The sequence below is a fragment of the Bos indicus genome, chromosome 1 (assembly GCF_029378745.1).
Source record: "Bos indicus isolate NIAB-ARS_2022 breed Sahiwal x Tharparkar chromosome 1, NIAB-ARS_B.indTharparkar_mat_pri_1.0, whole genome shotgun sequence".
In the NCBI taxonomy this organism is placed as follows: domain Eukaryota; kingdom Metazoa; phylum Chordata; class Mammalia; order Artiodactyla; family Bovidae; genus Bos; species Bos indicus.
In genome coordinates this window covers 142,070,284-142,085,501 of record NC_091760.1, presented here as the reverse complement: position 1 = coordinate 142,085,501, position 15,218 = coordinate 142,070,284, and the positions used below count along the sequence as shown (strand labels likewise).

Here is a 15,218-nt window from a genome sequence, read left to right as displayed (position 1 = left end):
GAGGCAGGCTCTGCTCCTGGTGTTGCCCTTCACAGAGGAGATGGGGGACTGGGGTGGGGCGGTGGGGGTTGGAGGATGGGGGGCAGTTCAGCCGCTTGCCTGAGCCCCACTGCCCTCTGAGTGATGGACTCACACAGAGCGGACTCCAGGCCAGCCTCTGCTTGACTCCTCAACAGATAGGAGGGGAGCCAGTGTTCTTCTGCCCTGTCGATGGCCAGTCAGGACAGATCTGAGGGATTCCTGGACACCTGCTCTTTCTGATGAAAGTGAGTACCTTGTGAGTCCCCAGCACCTTGTGAGCTCCTTGTGAGTCCCCAGTGGGCTTGTCCCCCAAGTTGATTCCTGTTCTCTGAAATATTATCGGCTTTCTCCCCCCATCTATCTAGGAATCTCTAGGAAAACTATAACAACAGCAAAGAAGAATCCTTGGCAACAGTGACACCTCTTTCTGGTCGAGGTAGATTCTATGGGACGCCTGATACTGGAGCAGTTACTCAGCCAGCCACGAGGGGGCAGCAGCCCCAAGTCTCAGAGCATCCCTTCTCGTACATTGGTTGTTCAGTCGCTCAGTCCATTTCTTTGCGACCCCATGGACTGCAGCACGCCAGACCTCCCTGGCCCCCACCGTCTCTTGGAGCCTGCTCAAACTCATGTTCATTGAGTCAGTGATGCCATCCAACCATCTCATCCTCTGTCGTCCCCTTCTCCTCATACCTTCAATCTTTACCAGCTTCAGGGTCTTTTCTAATAAGTTAGCTCTTCGAATCAGGTGGCCAAAGTATTGGAGCTTTAGCTTCAGCATCAGCCCTTCCAATGAATATTCAGGACTGATATCCTTTAGGATTGACTGGTTCGATCTCCTTGCTATCCAAGGGACTCTTCAAGAGTCTTCCCCAACACCACAACTCAAAAGCATCAGTTCTTCGACTCTCTGCCTTCTCTATGGTCCAGCTCTCACATCCATACATGACTACTGGAAAAACCATAGCTTTGACTATACGGACCTTTGTCAGCAAAGTAATGTCTCTGCTTTTTAAAATGCTGTCTAGGTTGGTCATAGCTTTTCCTCCAAGGAGCAAGCGTCCTTTAATTTCATGACTGCAGTCACCATCTGCAGTGATTTCGGAGCCCAAGAAAATAATACATAAATAATCTTGTACAGAAATTCTTGCATTGTCCCAAGCTTTGAGGATTGTGGAATCCTGAGTGTCAGAAGGGGCCAGGGGTGGGGGTGAGGCAGGGGCTAGATGGGAGGGGACAGTGCAGCTAGTCCACCTCTTCCAACAAGCTGTTGTCCAGCTTGGCCTGGGAGTGAATGGACAGCTCATGAGGCAGCCACTCCCCTTCTGGCTGGGTGTCTGCATGTCCCCATGGCTGCCTAGTCCAAGGAGGCCAGTCGGGACCCTGCTCTGCTCCTTCTGGACAACACGTGGTTAATATTCTGCCTTCTCACCTCCCAGACCAGAACAGCATCTGCTGTAAAATCCTCCTAGGTGGGCAGTGACCTCTCTCGACTTAGATTTTCACCTTTCAGCTCCACACTAGGTGGCCAGCAATTAAGCAGACTGGATGCTTGATCAGCATACATTATAAACCACAAATGCTGATTGCTTTACCTTCTGTCCCATTTCTTTAACTTTATTCCCCATTTCCCTTCTAGCCTCTTATAAATAACCCACCACATTCTTTTGCTCAACCATTCCTTCTGACCTGACCCAGTACAGAGGGCAGCCTTAGTGTCCACTGATTGCTCCACAGATTCCCACCTGCTGTCATTTTCAAACGTCTCCCAAATAAAGAAGGTGTCAGAGAGGGTTTCCTGATGGCACAGTGGGTAAGAATCCACCTGCCAAGGCAGGAGACACAGGTTTGATCCCTGATCTGGGAAGATCCCGTATGCCTAGGAGCAATGAAGCCCATGCACCGCCACTACTGAGCCCATGTGTTGCAAGTACTGAAGCCCACGTGCCTTAGAGCCCGTGCACCACAAGACAAGCCACCACAATGAGAAGCCACAGCTGTAAGAAGCCCAGATAGCATGACTGCGGAGTAGCCCTCAGCCGCCACAATCAGAGAAAGCCCGAGTGCAGCAATGAAGACTCAGTGTGAGCAAAATAACAATAAAATAAATAAACATTAGAAAAGAAAGTGTCAGAGAAATGTCTGGTAGAAAGAAGTGTATTACAAATTGAAGAAATAGGCTTCTGTATGCATTCACAAGTATGGCACTCATGTTCCTAAAACATGGGGTGTGAAAGGCTATTACAGCAATTGGAATGACCCTTCTACAGTGCTGTGTAGGGATCATTAACTGACAGAGGGGTGGAGAGAGTTCAGGGATGGGGCAGGGTGGGCATGAAGCATCGAAGGAAATCACCTGATGCTTGAAGCCAGTGTGCTTATCCACTAAGAGACAGCAGAGACTACGGCCGCAGGCTGACCACTGACGCATCTGTGAAACGGGCAGTTGAGGGCGTGCAGCCGTCAGGGGAGCTGTCGGCTGTCCGCTCCCTGGAGACCCGGGGCTACACGGAGGGCGGGTTCAGCCCGGGAACTTGGCCAGCCGCTGCCGAGCGCGGGTCAGCCGCTCCAGCCGCTCCTTCAGGAACTTCCTCTTGTCTCTGGTGTCGGTGCGCTCCTTCAGCAGCCAGTCGTACTGGTCCTTGTCCTGGAGCAGCTGCAGCATGCTCTTCTTGAGCTGCTCGCCATACGTCCGGAGCACGAAGAACTGGATGATCAAGGGGATGTGGCCGGAGATGCGGGTGCTGACTTCCTGCGAGGAAGGAAGGCGCAGTTCACACGAGGGTGAGGGGCCGCGGCAGCCAGGACACCCTGACTTCAGCACGGCACCCCGGCAGGGACCCAGACCCCGTGGGTGCACAGTCCCCGCTTGGGTTTCAAACCCACCCGCATCCTCTGTGGTCTGGGCAGCACCAGGCTAGGGACCAACCCCCACTCTGGGCTCCCGCCAGCCTCTCCAGACCACTAAATGGTTACTTCTGATGCAAGAGGGCAAAACGTGCCCTAGGAAGGTAAATGCACGGAGTACAGAAAGTACAGCGGACAGGCTTGTGGACAGTCTGTGGGTGGGAGGAACTGAGAGTAGCATTTAAACATATGCATTACCATGTGTAAAATACCTAGCTAATGGAAAGTTGCTATGTAACACATGGAGCTCAACTCCATACTCTGTGATGACCTAGAGGGTAGGATGGGGGTGAGGGAATGGGAAGGAGGTTCAAGACGGAGGGGACATATGTGTATTTACAGATGATTCTTCTTGTTGTATGGCAGAAATCAACACGACATTGTAAGCAATTATCCTCCAATTAAAAATAAATTTAAACAAACCTGCATTTTAAAATCATTTACAACTCTCCCTAAAAGATTCTATAACCTCTTTTTTTGTTGTTTTAAATCAAGGCTGAAATTATTTAGCATAAAAGGAGGTGGGCTATCAAAAGCCACAGAAGGGAGCCCTCTGAGTTCTAAGCACGCTGGAAGTCACTTTCAACTTTCCTTTCTCCCTCTTCCTGAGGGAGTCCTTCCTGAGACAATACCTGCTTCCCACCTCACCCACGTCCTCTGCTTCCTTTTGGTCTACTAAAAAAATTATCCAAAGAATAAATTTAATCAGAAAAATGAAAAAAGGCAGACACCCAAATGAACTTTTCGGCCAACCCGATATTAATTTGCTTTACTTGACTATTTTCCTTTGTTTCTGCTGGACTAGGCAAAGAAAGAGATTCTCCCTCTAGACCCTCAAGAAGGCACCCAGCCCTGCTAACATCTTGACTTTATCCAGTGAGGATCATACTTGATAGGAAAAGTAGGGCGTTCTCATTAAAGTCAGGACAGGGCAAGGCTGTCTGCTGGTCTACAGTGGTTTCAAGTCGCACTAAAGGGGCAAGAAAAGTTTGAGATATAAAAACTGGAAAGATCAGGGAGAGTGTAAAACCACCACTGTCTGCAGAGGGATGAGTGTTTGTTGGGAAAACTTGGAGAAACAGATGTAAAACCACCACAGACAGTTAAAGGAATCAGCACAGTTGACAAATGTAAGACAACATACAGAAATCTACAAATGAGATGTCATGGAAGAAGAATCTCATTGATAGGAGGTACAAAGATGAGATAAGAAGTAGGAATAAACTCCAGACGTGTATACCACCTACACAAAGAGAAGTTTAAACACTTTTGAGACTCCCCAAAAGGATATTTAAGGAGGAACATCAGGGGTCTCCTGATGTTCTTGGGTAGGAAATTTAAAGGCACAAAGGTGTCAACTCCTCCACTGCAGGTAGAAATTCTTCTGAGGAAGAAGGACTTTGGCCTGTGGTCTGCAGATTCGGCACCTGCCTGGCTTTCTGCATGGCTTGTCCTACCTACCTGGGACTTGATGAGCCAGCCTCCATAATTGTATAAGCCAGTTCCTTTGTTTATACTTATAGATATAAAACAAGCCCTAGCCTTTCCCTAGATATAATGGTCAGTTTCATGTGTCAGCTTGACTGGGTTGTAGACCCACTTATTCAATGAAACTCTCATGTAGGTATCTCTGTGGAGATATTTTGTAGATGTGGTTAATAGCTCCAATCAGTCAATTTTAAGTAAGTAAAGCTACTATGGACTTGTAGCCTCATTCCTAACACAATTTCTTTGTCTTCATTATGGTTCTTGTTAGACTGTCCTAAGCCTTGCTAGTTGGCATTCTTTCCTGCTTTTGACAATAGCATAGTGCAGAAAATTGTCAAAATTTCTATATTCTATGATTCTGTTTCTTTAAATTGTACTCTTCAAGTATTCTGTAGTCTATTACGAAATATAAGATGTACTATCAGATGACCAGGACAGAAAGCAAGACTCAAAGAATACAAGAGAGAGAGAAAAAAAAAAAAGATCATCCTCAAGAATGTGGGTGGGCCTCACCCAATCAGGTGAAGGCTTTAATATGTGTGTATGAGTGTGTGTGTATTACTCAATCTCAAAGGTTCTGCCAGGCAGCACTGGGGGGTGAGCTTGGCTGCAGGAGAAACCAAGGGGGCACAGGGCTGCCCTCGCCTTGCCCTTTACTGGCTTCACACACACCCGTGCACATCCCAAGGTCTGCAGAGTCTGACCGTTTGAGCTTTGTTGCTCAGAGTGTATCCCCATCCAGCAGCATGGCATCCTCTGGGAACCCGTCAGTAATGCAGAATTGTGCCCCATCTCAGACCTGCCCCGTTACTGCTACATCTGCATCTCTGGAAGATCCTGGAAACATGTGAGCATGGTTGGTGTGAGATGCTCTGCCTGAAGTGATGGAGACATCTGGTAAACCAGGAGGTTGCCATTTGTCTTCTTGTCCAGACTTTCACATCCCCCCGGGCTCTGAGTTATGCATCCTTCCCCAGATGAATTAGATGGACCCTCAAGTTATTTGAAACATAAAGTGCATGTGCTACATTGCTCAGTCATGTCCAACTCTTGTGAAACCCTATGAACTACAGCCTGCCAGGCTGCCCTGTCCGTGGGATTCTCCAGGAAAGAATTCTAGAATAGGTTGCCATGCCCTCCTCCAGGATATCTTCCCTACTGAGGTGTTGAACCCACGTCTCTTACATCTCCTGCCGTGGCAGGTGGGTTCTTTACCACTAGTGTCACCTGGGAAGCCCCAAAGGTAGGGTAGCAATCAAAGTACAAGTCTCTGTGAACAGCAGCTTCTCCAGGGCCAGTGGTCACTGCCTTCTACACTTATCCTGCTGAATATTCACAAGGACCCTGGGAGGAGGTAACCACTTTACCTCCTTTTAGAGAGGAAAGCTAAGGCTCAGAGAGGTTAAATAACTTGACTGGGGCCACACAGCCAGCCCAAACCAGATGCAGATGGCTCTAAGTAACAACTCTTTCCATGTCTGATTGAATTGCTCCTACAGAGGCTTACCAAGGGCTGAAAGATGGGGCTGGTGGTCCCCTTACAGGGATAAGACTGAAGAGACAGGCTCTTCATTCTCAGAGACAGAGAATGGATGAGAAGCACTGTCCTGAGACTAGCAGACTCACCTGCTGGTACGCGGTCAGGTGTTGAAAGATCTCATCTGTGGAGGGCTCTGAGACCTGGGATTGGAAGTAATGGTTTGATTTTTTGTTCTTTTCTTCTTCTGCCTCCTTCTCTCTGACCTGTTGCAATGCACGCCGGTACACCTGGTCCTGGCAGTAGACCAACTGCTCCATTTGGAAATGTAGTCGGATGGACTTCTCAGCTTCATTTTCTTGTTCTAATCGAATGTCTTCAATTTTGGACTATAGCAAAGGAGAAACACAACAGAATTTCCATCTAGAAACAAAGCATTGGGTCAGAGGACAATAACTCCACTGCAAAGGCCACCCCTAGCAGGTGCCATCTAGAAAAGAGCTGGTGGCTTTGGAGCAGCCTTCTGTCCCCACAACAGCTTCTCTGGGTAGGGAGTGGGACTTCCTATTCTGGCTGAGGGTCAGAGTTTCCCAGGAAGCCTGAGCCACACAGATGACCAGACCGTGCATCCCCAGGGCCTGGGAACCTGCATGGGCTCTGTTCTCAGGCCTGATTTCCAGCTTTTTTCCTTTTCCCTTTTACAGACTTTTCCATCTGAGGAGGAGAAATATTTTTCTACCAGAGAGCTCACAGGGATAAGATGGGAGCCAGATTCCATCAGTCAAATTGCACATATTCCATGTTCCTGGGGTTTAGAGGAACTGGCTGCCAGAAAGTCAAAGAGGGGACCCTTCACACAGAAAGTTACCTGGACCCCCTGGCTTCACTGAATGCAAGAGTGTGATGCCAAGTGTGGTCCTAAATCTTCTTCTCTATGTTCCTTCTGACTAAGAGGGCACTCTTAGTCCTAGTCTGTAGATGAGGAATCAGAGGCCCAGGCAGGTTAAGAAGCCCCAAGACCTCTGGCTTGCAAAAGGCAGAGCCAGTCTTCCCATCTCTGCTGGGTGCTGGGTCTAAGGTTCGTGTCCCCACCAGATTCATGCATTGAAAGCCTAATCCTCAACAGGATGGAATTTGGAGGTGGGGGGCCTTTGGGAGGTAATTAGGTCATGAGGGTGGGGCCCCCACAAATGGGTTAGTGACCCTCTGAGAAGAGATCCCAGGGACCTCTCTCTCTACCTCTGCCCCCAGCCTCCTGTTTCGTGAAGACGCCAATGAGGCCACCAGCACCTCCATCTGGGATTCCAGTCTCTTGGACTATGAGAAATATTAAGTGTCTGCAGTGGTATTAGCTATGCAGCCCAAGCCAGGACAAGGGGGAGCCCCTGTTCCTAGATCGGACGAGTCGTTCCTATTTGGTTTCCTTGATGAGTTTCCAGGTTCAGGACCATTCTCTTCAGCTGTAACAGGGTTCCACACTTACTGTGGCTCTCCTCTGTTCCTGTGACTAAATATTTTCCTTCTGAATTGTTTCTCTCTTTCTCTCCCTCTTACTGCCTTTAACGAGACATCATCGCTCATATCTTAAATTCACTATTGATCTTGACTATTTGCTTCTCCAAATACATAATAAAGGTTGAACAGTCTTAATCTAAGAAATCTGTTTTCTAATGTCAGGCCTACATTTTTTTTTTTTAAGTAACTTAATGGTCAGTTTTACCTTGGCAGTTCGGTGGAGGTTGAAAAATTCATTAAAGTGTTTTCCTGAAACATCTGTGAAGGTATTCCGGATTATATCTGGTGAAAGAAAGAAAAGTCAAGTCTTGCTGGAAGGACCCATGACTTCATAAATTGCAAAAAATAAGAGGGTAAAACAACAGAAACAGTTCCCTGCCTCCCTCTTCCCCACCCCCAATCTTCTCTTTCTTTCTGAAGGAAGAAGGTGTGCTTTCTTACTCAAAAACATCCTGGAGGAATTTTAAAAATCTATATGTCCACTGAAATATTTATCTGATGTTTACATTTTCTTCCCAAGTATAAATAGTTGCAAAGAATGCAATTTCTGTTATTATAAATACATTAATATTTATAGTAAAACACATCACTTTTTAAAATACATCAATGGAATCAAAATAGCTCTGTTATCCATTTGAAACAAATAGGTGAACAAACTCTCATTTCAATCAGAAAACTTACATTATTTCATTTTTGAAACTGATATTTCCACTTGACTTCCTCACAGAATGTTATCTTAGTGTGATGTACAGTATCTTTATGCTTGGAAATTTTTTTTGGCTACACTGTGAGGCATGTGGGATCTTAGTTCACTGACCAGGGAGTGAATCCTCGCCCCTGTAATGGAAGTGCAGAGTCCTAACCACTGGACCAGTGCTAACCACTGGCTGCTATGCTTGGAAATCTTTTGGCTACATATCACATTTTTCTAAACAGAAATAGGTATATATAGACTTTTTAATGTTTTCTGAAGAATTTTCAGAAAGCCTTGAAGCATTACACAAGAATTTTCTTTAGGACTGACTGAAGAATGCACAATTGATCATCAAGACACAATTACAGATTCTGGTTTATAGTTATTAAGCCTGAAGGTAAAATTTAGTTAGAAATACCAGGGAAGCCACTTGGACTTCCGTGGTGGCTCAATGGATAAGAGTCCGCCTGCCAACGCAGGGGACGCAAGTTTGATCCCTGGTCCAGGAAGATCCCACAAGCCGAGGAGAAATTAAACCTGTATACCACAACCACTGGGCCCATGAGCCTCACCTACTGAGCCCACGTGCTGCACCTACTGAAGCCCACAGGCCCTAGAGCCCACGCTCCTCAACAAGAGAAGCCACCGAAATGAGAAGCCCGCTCACGGCAACTGGAGAGTAGCCCCCACTCGCGGCTACTGAGAAAGACTGTGCACAGAAGGGAAGACCCTGTGCGGCCAAAAATAAATAAAAGGGCAAAGTAAACAAAAAAGAAATACGTGTCTTATCAACTGTGAAAAGGCTGTCCTCCCTTCACCCCTGCGAGTTCACGGATCCTCAAGATTACAACTCGATGCTAAAATGAGACAGTTGAAGCCTGAGTGAGGAGGGTGTCGACCAAGGAGATGACAGAAAAGAGATTCAGTAAGCTCAGAGCAGTAAACAGGAAACCAGGGAGTGAAGATTCTCGAGGAGAAGGGGGTGCTGAGTACTGCGGGCGACTGTGCGTCTCCTCCACAGTGCCCACTTGGCTTGCGGTCAGCACGTGACCACAGTGACACCGTCTCAGGCTCATGCCGCACTTTAGAGGCGCAGCCCACTCCCATCATGTACAGCTGTTTAGTCAACCTTACTTCTCAGAGATTTCGAATAAACAATAGTGTTTTGAGATTGTAAAGTATGCAAAGTGGTGGAGTAGAGGGAGGTGAGGTATGATAAGAAACATACATCTGGTTCTTGTCCCTGGTTCCTAACACAGAGCTCTTAAACCCCTTAGAATATCCTGGGTGACGGGAGCATCGCTTGTTCTAACAAGGTGGCCCTAGACAGCTTCAGGATGGGGCTGGTCACCAGAAAGACCAAGCCTTTGATTAGAAGCCTGGAACTTCCAACCCAGCTTCCCCCTTCTCCCCAACTTCTGGGGGCTAGGGGAAGGGCTGGAGATTGAATTAAAAATTGATTATGCTCCCATGGGATAATTGAGTGTGTGTGTGTGTGTGTGTGTGTGTGTGTTAATAGCTTAGTTATGTCCGACTCTTTGTGACCCCACGGACTGTAGCCCTCGGGGCTCCTCTGTCCATGGAATTCTTCAGGCAGGAATACTGAAATGGGTTGCCATTCCCTTCTCAAGGGGATCTTCCTGATGCTGGGATCGAACCCAGGTCTCCCTCATTGCAAGCAGACTCTTTACCATCCGAGCCACCAGGGAAGCTGTATAATTGATTATACCTTCATAAAAACCCTTAATGACCAGGCTCAAAGATAGCCAGGCTGGTGAACATGACCACATGCCGAAAGGGTGGTCCCGCTGTCACCACTCCTCCAACAGACGTACTTGTGACCCGCCCACATCACACACTATGCATATCGTTCATCTGCAACCTTTCACTGCAAACTTTCGTTGCAAACTTGCAATCTTTCATATCCAACACCAGTAAACTGGTGTGTGTGTGTGTGCTCACTCAATCTTGTCCCATTCTTTGTGACCCCAGGACTAATCTCTGCCAGGCTCCTCTGCCCATGGGATTCTCCAGGCAAGAATACTGGAGTGGTTTGCCATTCCCTTCTCCAGGTGAACTTCCCGACCCTGGGATGGAAGCCCCATGTCTTTTGCGGCTCCTGCATTGGCAGGCAGATTCCTTACCACTGAGCCACCTGGGAAGCCCCACTAATAAACTGGTAAAGGTAAGCAAATCCTTTATAGCAAACCAGTAAAGTAGAGTATGCTCCTGAGTTCTGTGAGCTGTTTCAGCTGAGTATGGAATCCCAGGAGTGGGTGGTGGGAACTGTGACTTATAGCTGGTCACACAGCAGTACAGGAGTCTCAGACACGGAGCTGCCATCCACAGAGGCGGGTCTTGTGAGCTGAACTGTGGGTCTATGTGAACTCTAGGCAGTTAGTGTCAGAAGGGGAATGAATTGTTGGACACCCAGTTACAGTCTGGAGAAGACTGGTTGGGTTGCTTGTGTTGGAAAACACCCCAGCAGGAGGTACTGGCTTTGACCTTCTCCTAGAAAAATTGATAAAATGCCTAAAGTAAAACCAAGAACCCACCTGTCACCGTGTGCAGCATGTCCACAGCAGGCTCTTCCAGAACTCTGACCTGCTTTTTTATGATGGTCTCAAACGTCTTGTAATTCACAAACCCTGGCAACTCTCTGCCACGATACCGATTTTCAAATTGCTTGATTTCTTTACGTATGGCTTCATAACCTACAGAAGGAAAGGATAGCTCTGAATTATTTTGCAGAAATAACCTTGCTGGTTTGGCTGAACACAGTAGCATTCTGACCTTCCTGAAAATACAGAGGAGCAAGAAAAAAAATCAAATCTGATTTTCAAATTGAAAAAGATTCAAGGATTGCAATAAAGAAACAGATTTTGAGATAACTGTCCTTAGTCATCTCAAGATGGCATGTGTAAAGCCAGGGAAGGACACTGAAAAATAGCAAATGCAGAAACTTACTAAGACAGTTTAAAAAAATTTTGGCTGCACACCACAGCATGTGGGATCTTAGTTCCTTGACCCGGAACTGAACCAGCTGGACTCTACCTTCAGCATTGAAAGGTGGAGTCTTAACCACTGGACCACTGGGGAAGTCCCAAGACATATTCTGGAAAAGGTAACTTGAGTAGGAAACTTGGTAAATCAAATTTGATTTTGTAAAGAAAATTGTATCATAGAATACTATGACCTGCAGACACTTTAAAAAATAGAAATGGAGACTTTCCTGGCGGTCCAGTGGTTAGGACTCTGTGGGCATAGTGTAGGGGGCGAGGGTTTGATCCCTGGTCGGGGAGCTAGCATCCCACATGCCACTCGAGGTGGACCCACTTAAAAAAAAAATAAAGAAATGACCGTAACGCCAGCTGGAGTCAGTGACTCAGCATATATTCCCAGGTTGCAGTAAAATGTACTTATAAACCAGAGGGATAATACAGTTGGATTATTAATGTGATATGTTATCACTGTTTACCACATAAAGCACTTACTTTTTCCCCTATATTCTTGGAATTCTTTTTACTCTAAACAAACTAGGGTGTGAAGAACCTCCTTCATGGGGTGGGGGGGAGGATGATTCAGAAGGACTAAGGTTCCTTCTTTTTGAAGAACTAACCAGGGATGGTAGCCTGGTTACCCGCTTTTGGTTAGGAGATACTTTCTGAAAGGCATTTAAAAAAATTAAGATTTAATTGGCATACCATAAATTCACCATTATTAAAGTATATATTTATTATATTCACAAAGTGGTGCAAACATCACCACTATCTAATTCTCAAGCATTTCCACCACCCCAGGGAACCCTGTTTCCATCAGCACTCATTCCCCATTCCCTCTATCCAGCCCCTGAAACCACTAATCCACTTTCTATTTCTATGGACTTGCCTGTCTTGAACATTTCATGTAAATGGAACTGTATATCCTGTGGCCTTTTGTGTCTCACTTCTTCCACTTAGCATAAGGGCCACTCTAGTACGTGTGAGATGGGATTTAACTTGCATTTCTGATGGCTAACAATATTGTGCATCTTGTCACGTGCTTATTAGCCATGTGTGTGCAGGTGCTCAGTTGTGTCTGACTCTTTGTCACCTATCATGGACTGTAGCCCCTGAGGCTCCTCTGTCCATGGGATTTCCCAGGCAAGAATCCTGGAGTGGGTTGCCATTTCCTCCTCTACGGGATCTTCCCAACCCAGGGAGGAAACTCATGTCTCCTGCATTGGCAGGCATATTCTTTACCACTGACCACTGGGAAGACAATCTTATTAGCCATACCTGTATATTTTTTCTTTTTTTTGAGGAATGTCTATTCCAATCCTTTGTCCATCCTTAAATTGAATTATTTCTCTTTTTGTTGTTGAGCTGTAAGAGTGCTTCACATATTATAAATACAAGTGAGTGAGTACTAAGTCACTTTAGTTGTGTCCAGCTCTCTGTGACTCTATGGACTGTAGCCCACCAGGCTCCTCTGTCCAGGGGATTTTCCAGGCAAAAATACTGAAGTGGGTTGCCATTTCCTTCTCCGGGGGATCTTCCAGAACCAGGGATCAAACTCACAACTGTAGGTCTCTTGCATTGCCAGGCAGGTTCTTTCCCACTAGCACCACCTAGGAAGTGAAGTCCTATAAAGACTAGACCCTTATCATATACATGCTTTTTAAATACTTTCTCCAGTTCTGTGGAATGTCTTTCCATTTTCTTGATCGTGTTCCTGGATAGTGTTCTTTGATATGCACACAACTTTTAAATTTTGATGAAATCCAATATATCATTTTTTCCCTTGTGTTGCTTCTGCTTCAGGTGTCCTAGCTGAAGAGACCACTACCTAATCCCAAGGTCACAAAGTTTTAAATCTATGCTTTCTTCTAAGAGTTTTACAGGTTTGGCTCGCACACTTTGGTTTTTGATCCATTTTGAGTTTATTTTTGTATAGCAGGTGCAGTAGGGGTCCAAATCAATTCTTACATTTGGACACCCAGTGATATGGAACTGATCATTTGTTGGGAGGAATTTATCGTTTAAAAAAATGAGCCATTTTTCTCACAGGCTGTTTGCCATAAGCACTTTTGCCATAAAAACCTGGCCAGGCAATGCCACGAGGGAGCTTCTGGAAGCCAAAGACTGTTGTTTTCTTTGAAAGGGGTTAGCATGGTGCTCCCCCTCCCCGACATAAGAACACGCTGCACAGCAGGTGTACAACTCTCCGCTCACGGACTTGGCTTCTGTAAGCAGCACAAGGGGATGACAGAGGATGAGGTGGCTGGGTGGCATCACAGACTCAATGGACATGAGTTTGCGCAAACTCTGGGAGATCGTGAAGGACAGAGGAGCCTGGTGTATTGCAGTCCTTTAGGCTTCTTAAAATAGTAAAAAAAAATTTCAAATCACATTTTCTACTTTTCTTAGACTCTTGAGGATTTGATGATGCAAGGTGGTACCCAAGATGCTGCTGTATTTTCTTTTCGCCACTGCAACTATAAGGGCTTCCCAGGTAGCACAGTGGTAAAGAATCCACCTGCCAACCTGGAGACATGGGTTTGATCCCTGGGTTGGGAGGTTGCCCTGGAGGAGGAAATGGCAACCCATTCCATTAATCTTGCCTGGGAAATCCCACGGACAGACGAGCCTGGCAGGCTATAGTCTGTGGGGTTGCAAAGCGTCGGATGACTGAGCAACTAAACAGTGACTATAAGATCCATTACAGGACATGTCAGGTTTCAAGGCCTCAGTGGATTACCCACTGGATTATTTCAGGGGCAGCACCACTGGGAACACAAAGGGCATGACATACATGGCAGGCTCACCTGCTCCCTGTTGAGGGAAAACTGAGTCTTCTAAGAGTCATGACTGGCATGGGCCATTGAACCTGCATCTTCTCTCCAGGTGTCCTCTGAAGTCTGAACCTGATGCTTGCTGGCCTGAGTTCAGGGACTTGAAACAGCACATGTGGCTTTCACGCTGCCAAGTCCTTACTCTGACCGTCCTTGACCACCGTCATCACGCACCTCCCCCAGCCTTGGACTCAGCTCAACTTGACATGTTTACCATGGTGCCTCAGACTCACCTTTTTCGAAATTTTTCTCAACCACAGCACTCCATTTGGAGAACTCGGCTCGTACTTTGGTAAACAGTCGGGAGTCATACTGCTCCACGAATTCCTCCCCTTCTATTGTTGAGATGATCTCTTTATTAAATGTATCAATTTTCTGCCAAGAAGAAAAAAAAGAATCAGCAGAGATATTCCAAACAGAGCAAGGGAGTTTGGCAGTCGTGTGCATGGGTGAGTCCCTCTTTGCTGTCTCTCAGGCCAGATGGGAGGACAGGGGAGAAGAAGCTTGGGCAGCAGACAACCCCAAACTCCCCTCACAGCCTGGGGGGGTCCCCAGTGAGGGAACGCACTTGAGGAAGAGCCAATAGCACGCATGGGGTGGTCCACCACTCCCTGCCCGCCTTCTAACTCCGGGCCCGTTTTGGTGCTAAGTGGGCAGAACGCATTTGGATCAGCTTTAGGGAAGTGAAGACAGATGAGCGTGACGCCCACAATCCCTGTGGACAGTGATGTACGACTCCCTGGCTTGGCGCCACTGGCAGTCCTCACCTCTATCAGACAGAACATTTTCTCACTTTCTTCTTCTGGGATGTCCTTGCCATACTTCTGTAACTCCTCTGTTATTCTCTGGTGAGTCTCCTTTATTTGATTTTCCAACAGGGGCAGAGTTTTCTGAGAAAAACAACAGAAAGACACAAATATGAAGAGGGAATGAGCTGTGGTTGGCGATGGGGAAGGGCTAGGGTTAGGCCAGTGCTTGCAAGAAGCTCATTTTTAATTAGGCCAGGTGGGTGGTTTATCAGCATCCCACCCAACATGTGATCCTCTGACAGGCAATAGCCACACCCCCTGGGAGCATCCCAGGCCACATCCACAGCCCCTGAATCTGAGCCCACATCTTAACAAGATGTCCAGGCGGTCCGTGTGTGTCAACATGGTTTAGCTCTGCACTTGCAAGACTCTGTTCAGCTCTGCGTGCACTTACACAAATGTGCATGATGAGTTCACTGGTCAGTCTTTCTGCCAGGCAGGGGATAGTGGCCTTCCCTTCCTCCAGAAGGTCCC

At 46.8% G+C, this 15,218-nt stretch overlaps 1 protein-coding gene across 4 annotated transcripts in view; it reads right to left on the bottom strand.

Moving 5' to 3' along the window:
* Positions 1-2,162: 2,162 nt before the first annotated feature.
* Positions 2,163-15,218, bottom strand: part of MX1 (MX dynamin like GTPase 1) — a 32,301-nt gene continuing 19,245 nt past the window's right edge. For all 4 annotated transcript variants that reach the window (XM_019962864.2, XM_019962850.2, XM_019962872.2 and 1 more), the window contains 7 exons: positions 15,139-15,217; positions 14,703-14,825; positions 14,169-14,310; positions 10,658-10,816; positions 7,614-7,690; positions 6,043-6,282; positions 2,163-2,773 (listed from right to left, as the gene is read on the bottom strand). In XM_019962864.2, coding sequence (XP_019818423.1) covers positions 2,543-2,773; positions 6,043-6,282; positions 7,614-7,690; positions 10,658-10,816; positions 14,169-14,310; positions 14,703-14,825; positions 15,139-15,217 — 1,051 coding nt within the window. In that variant the 3' untranslated portion in view covers positions 2,163-2,542. The remainder of the gene's footprint in view (positions 2,774-6,042; positions 6,283-7,613; positions 7,691-10,657; positions 10,817-14,168; positions 14,311-14,702; positions 14,826-15,138; position 15,218) is intronic.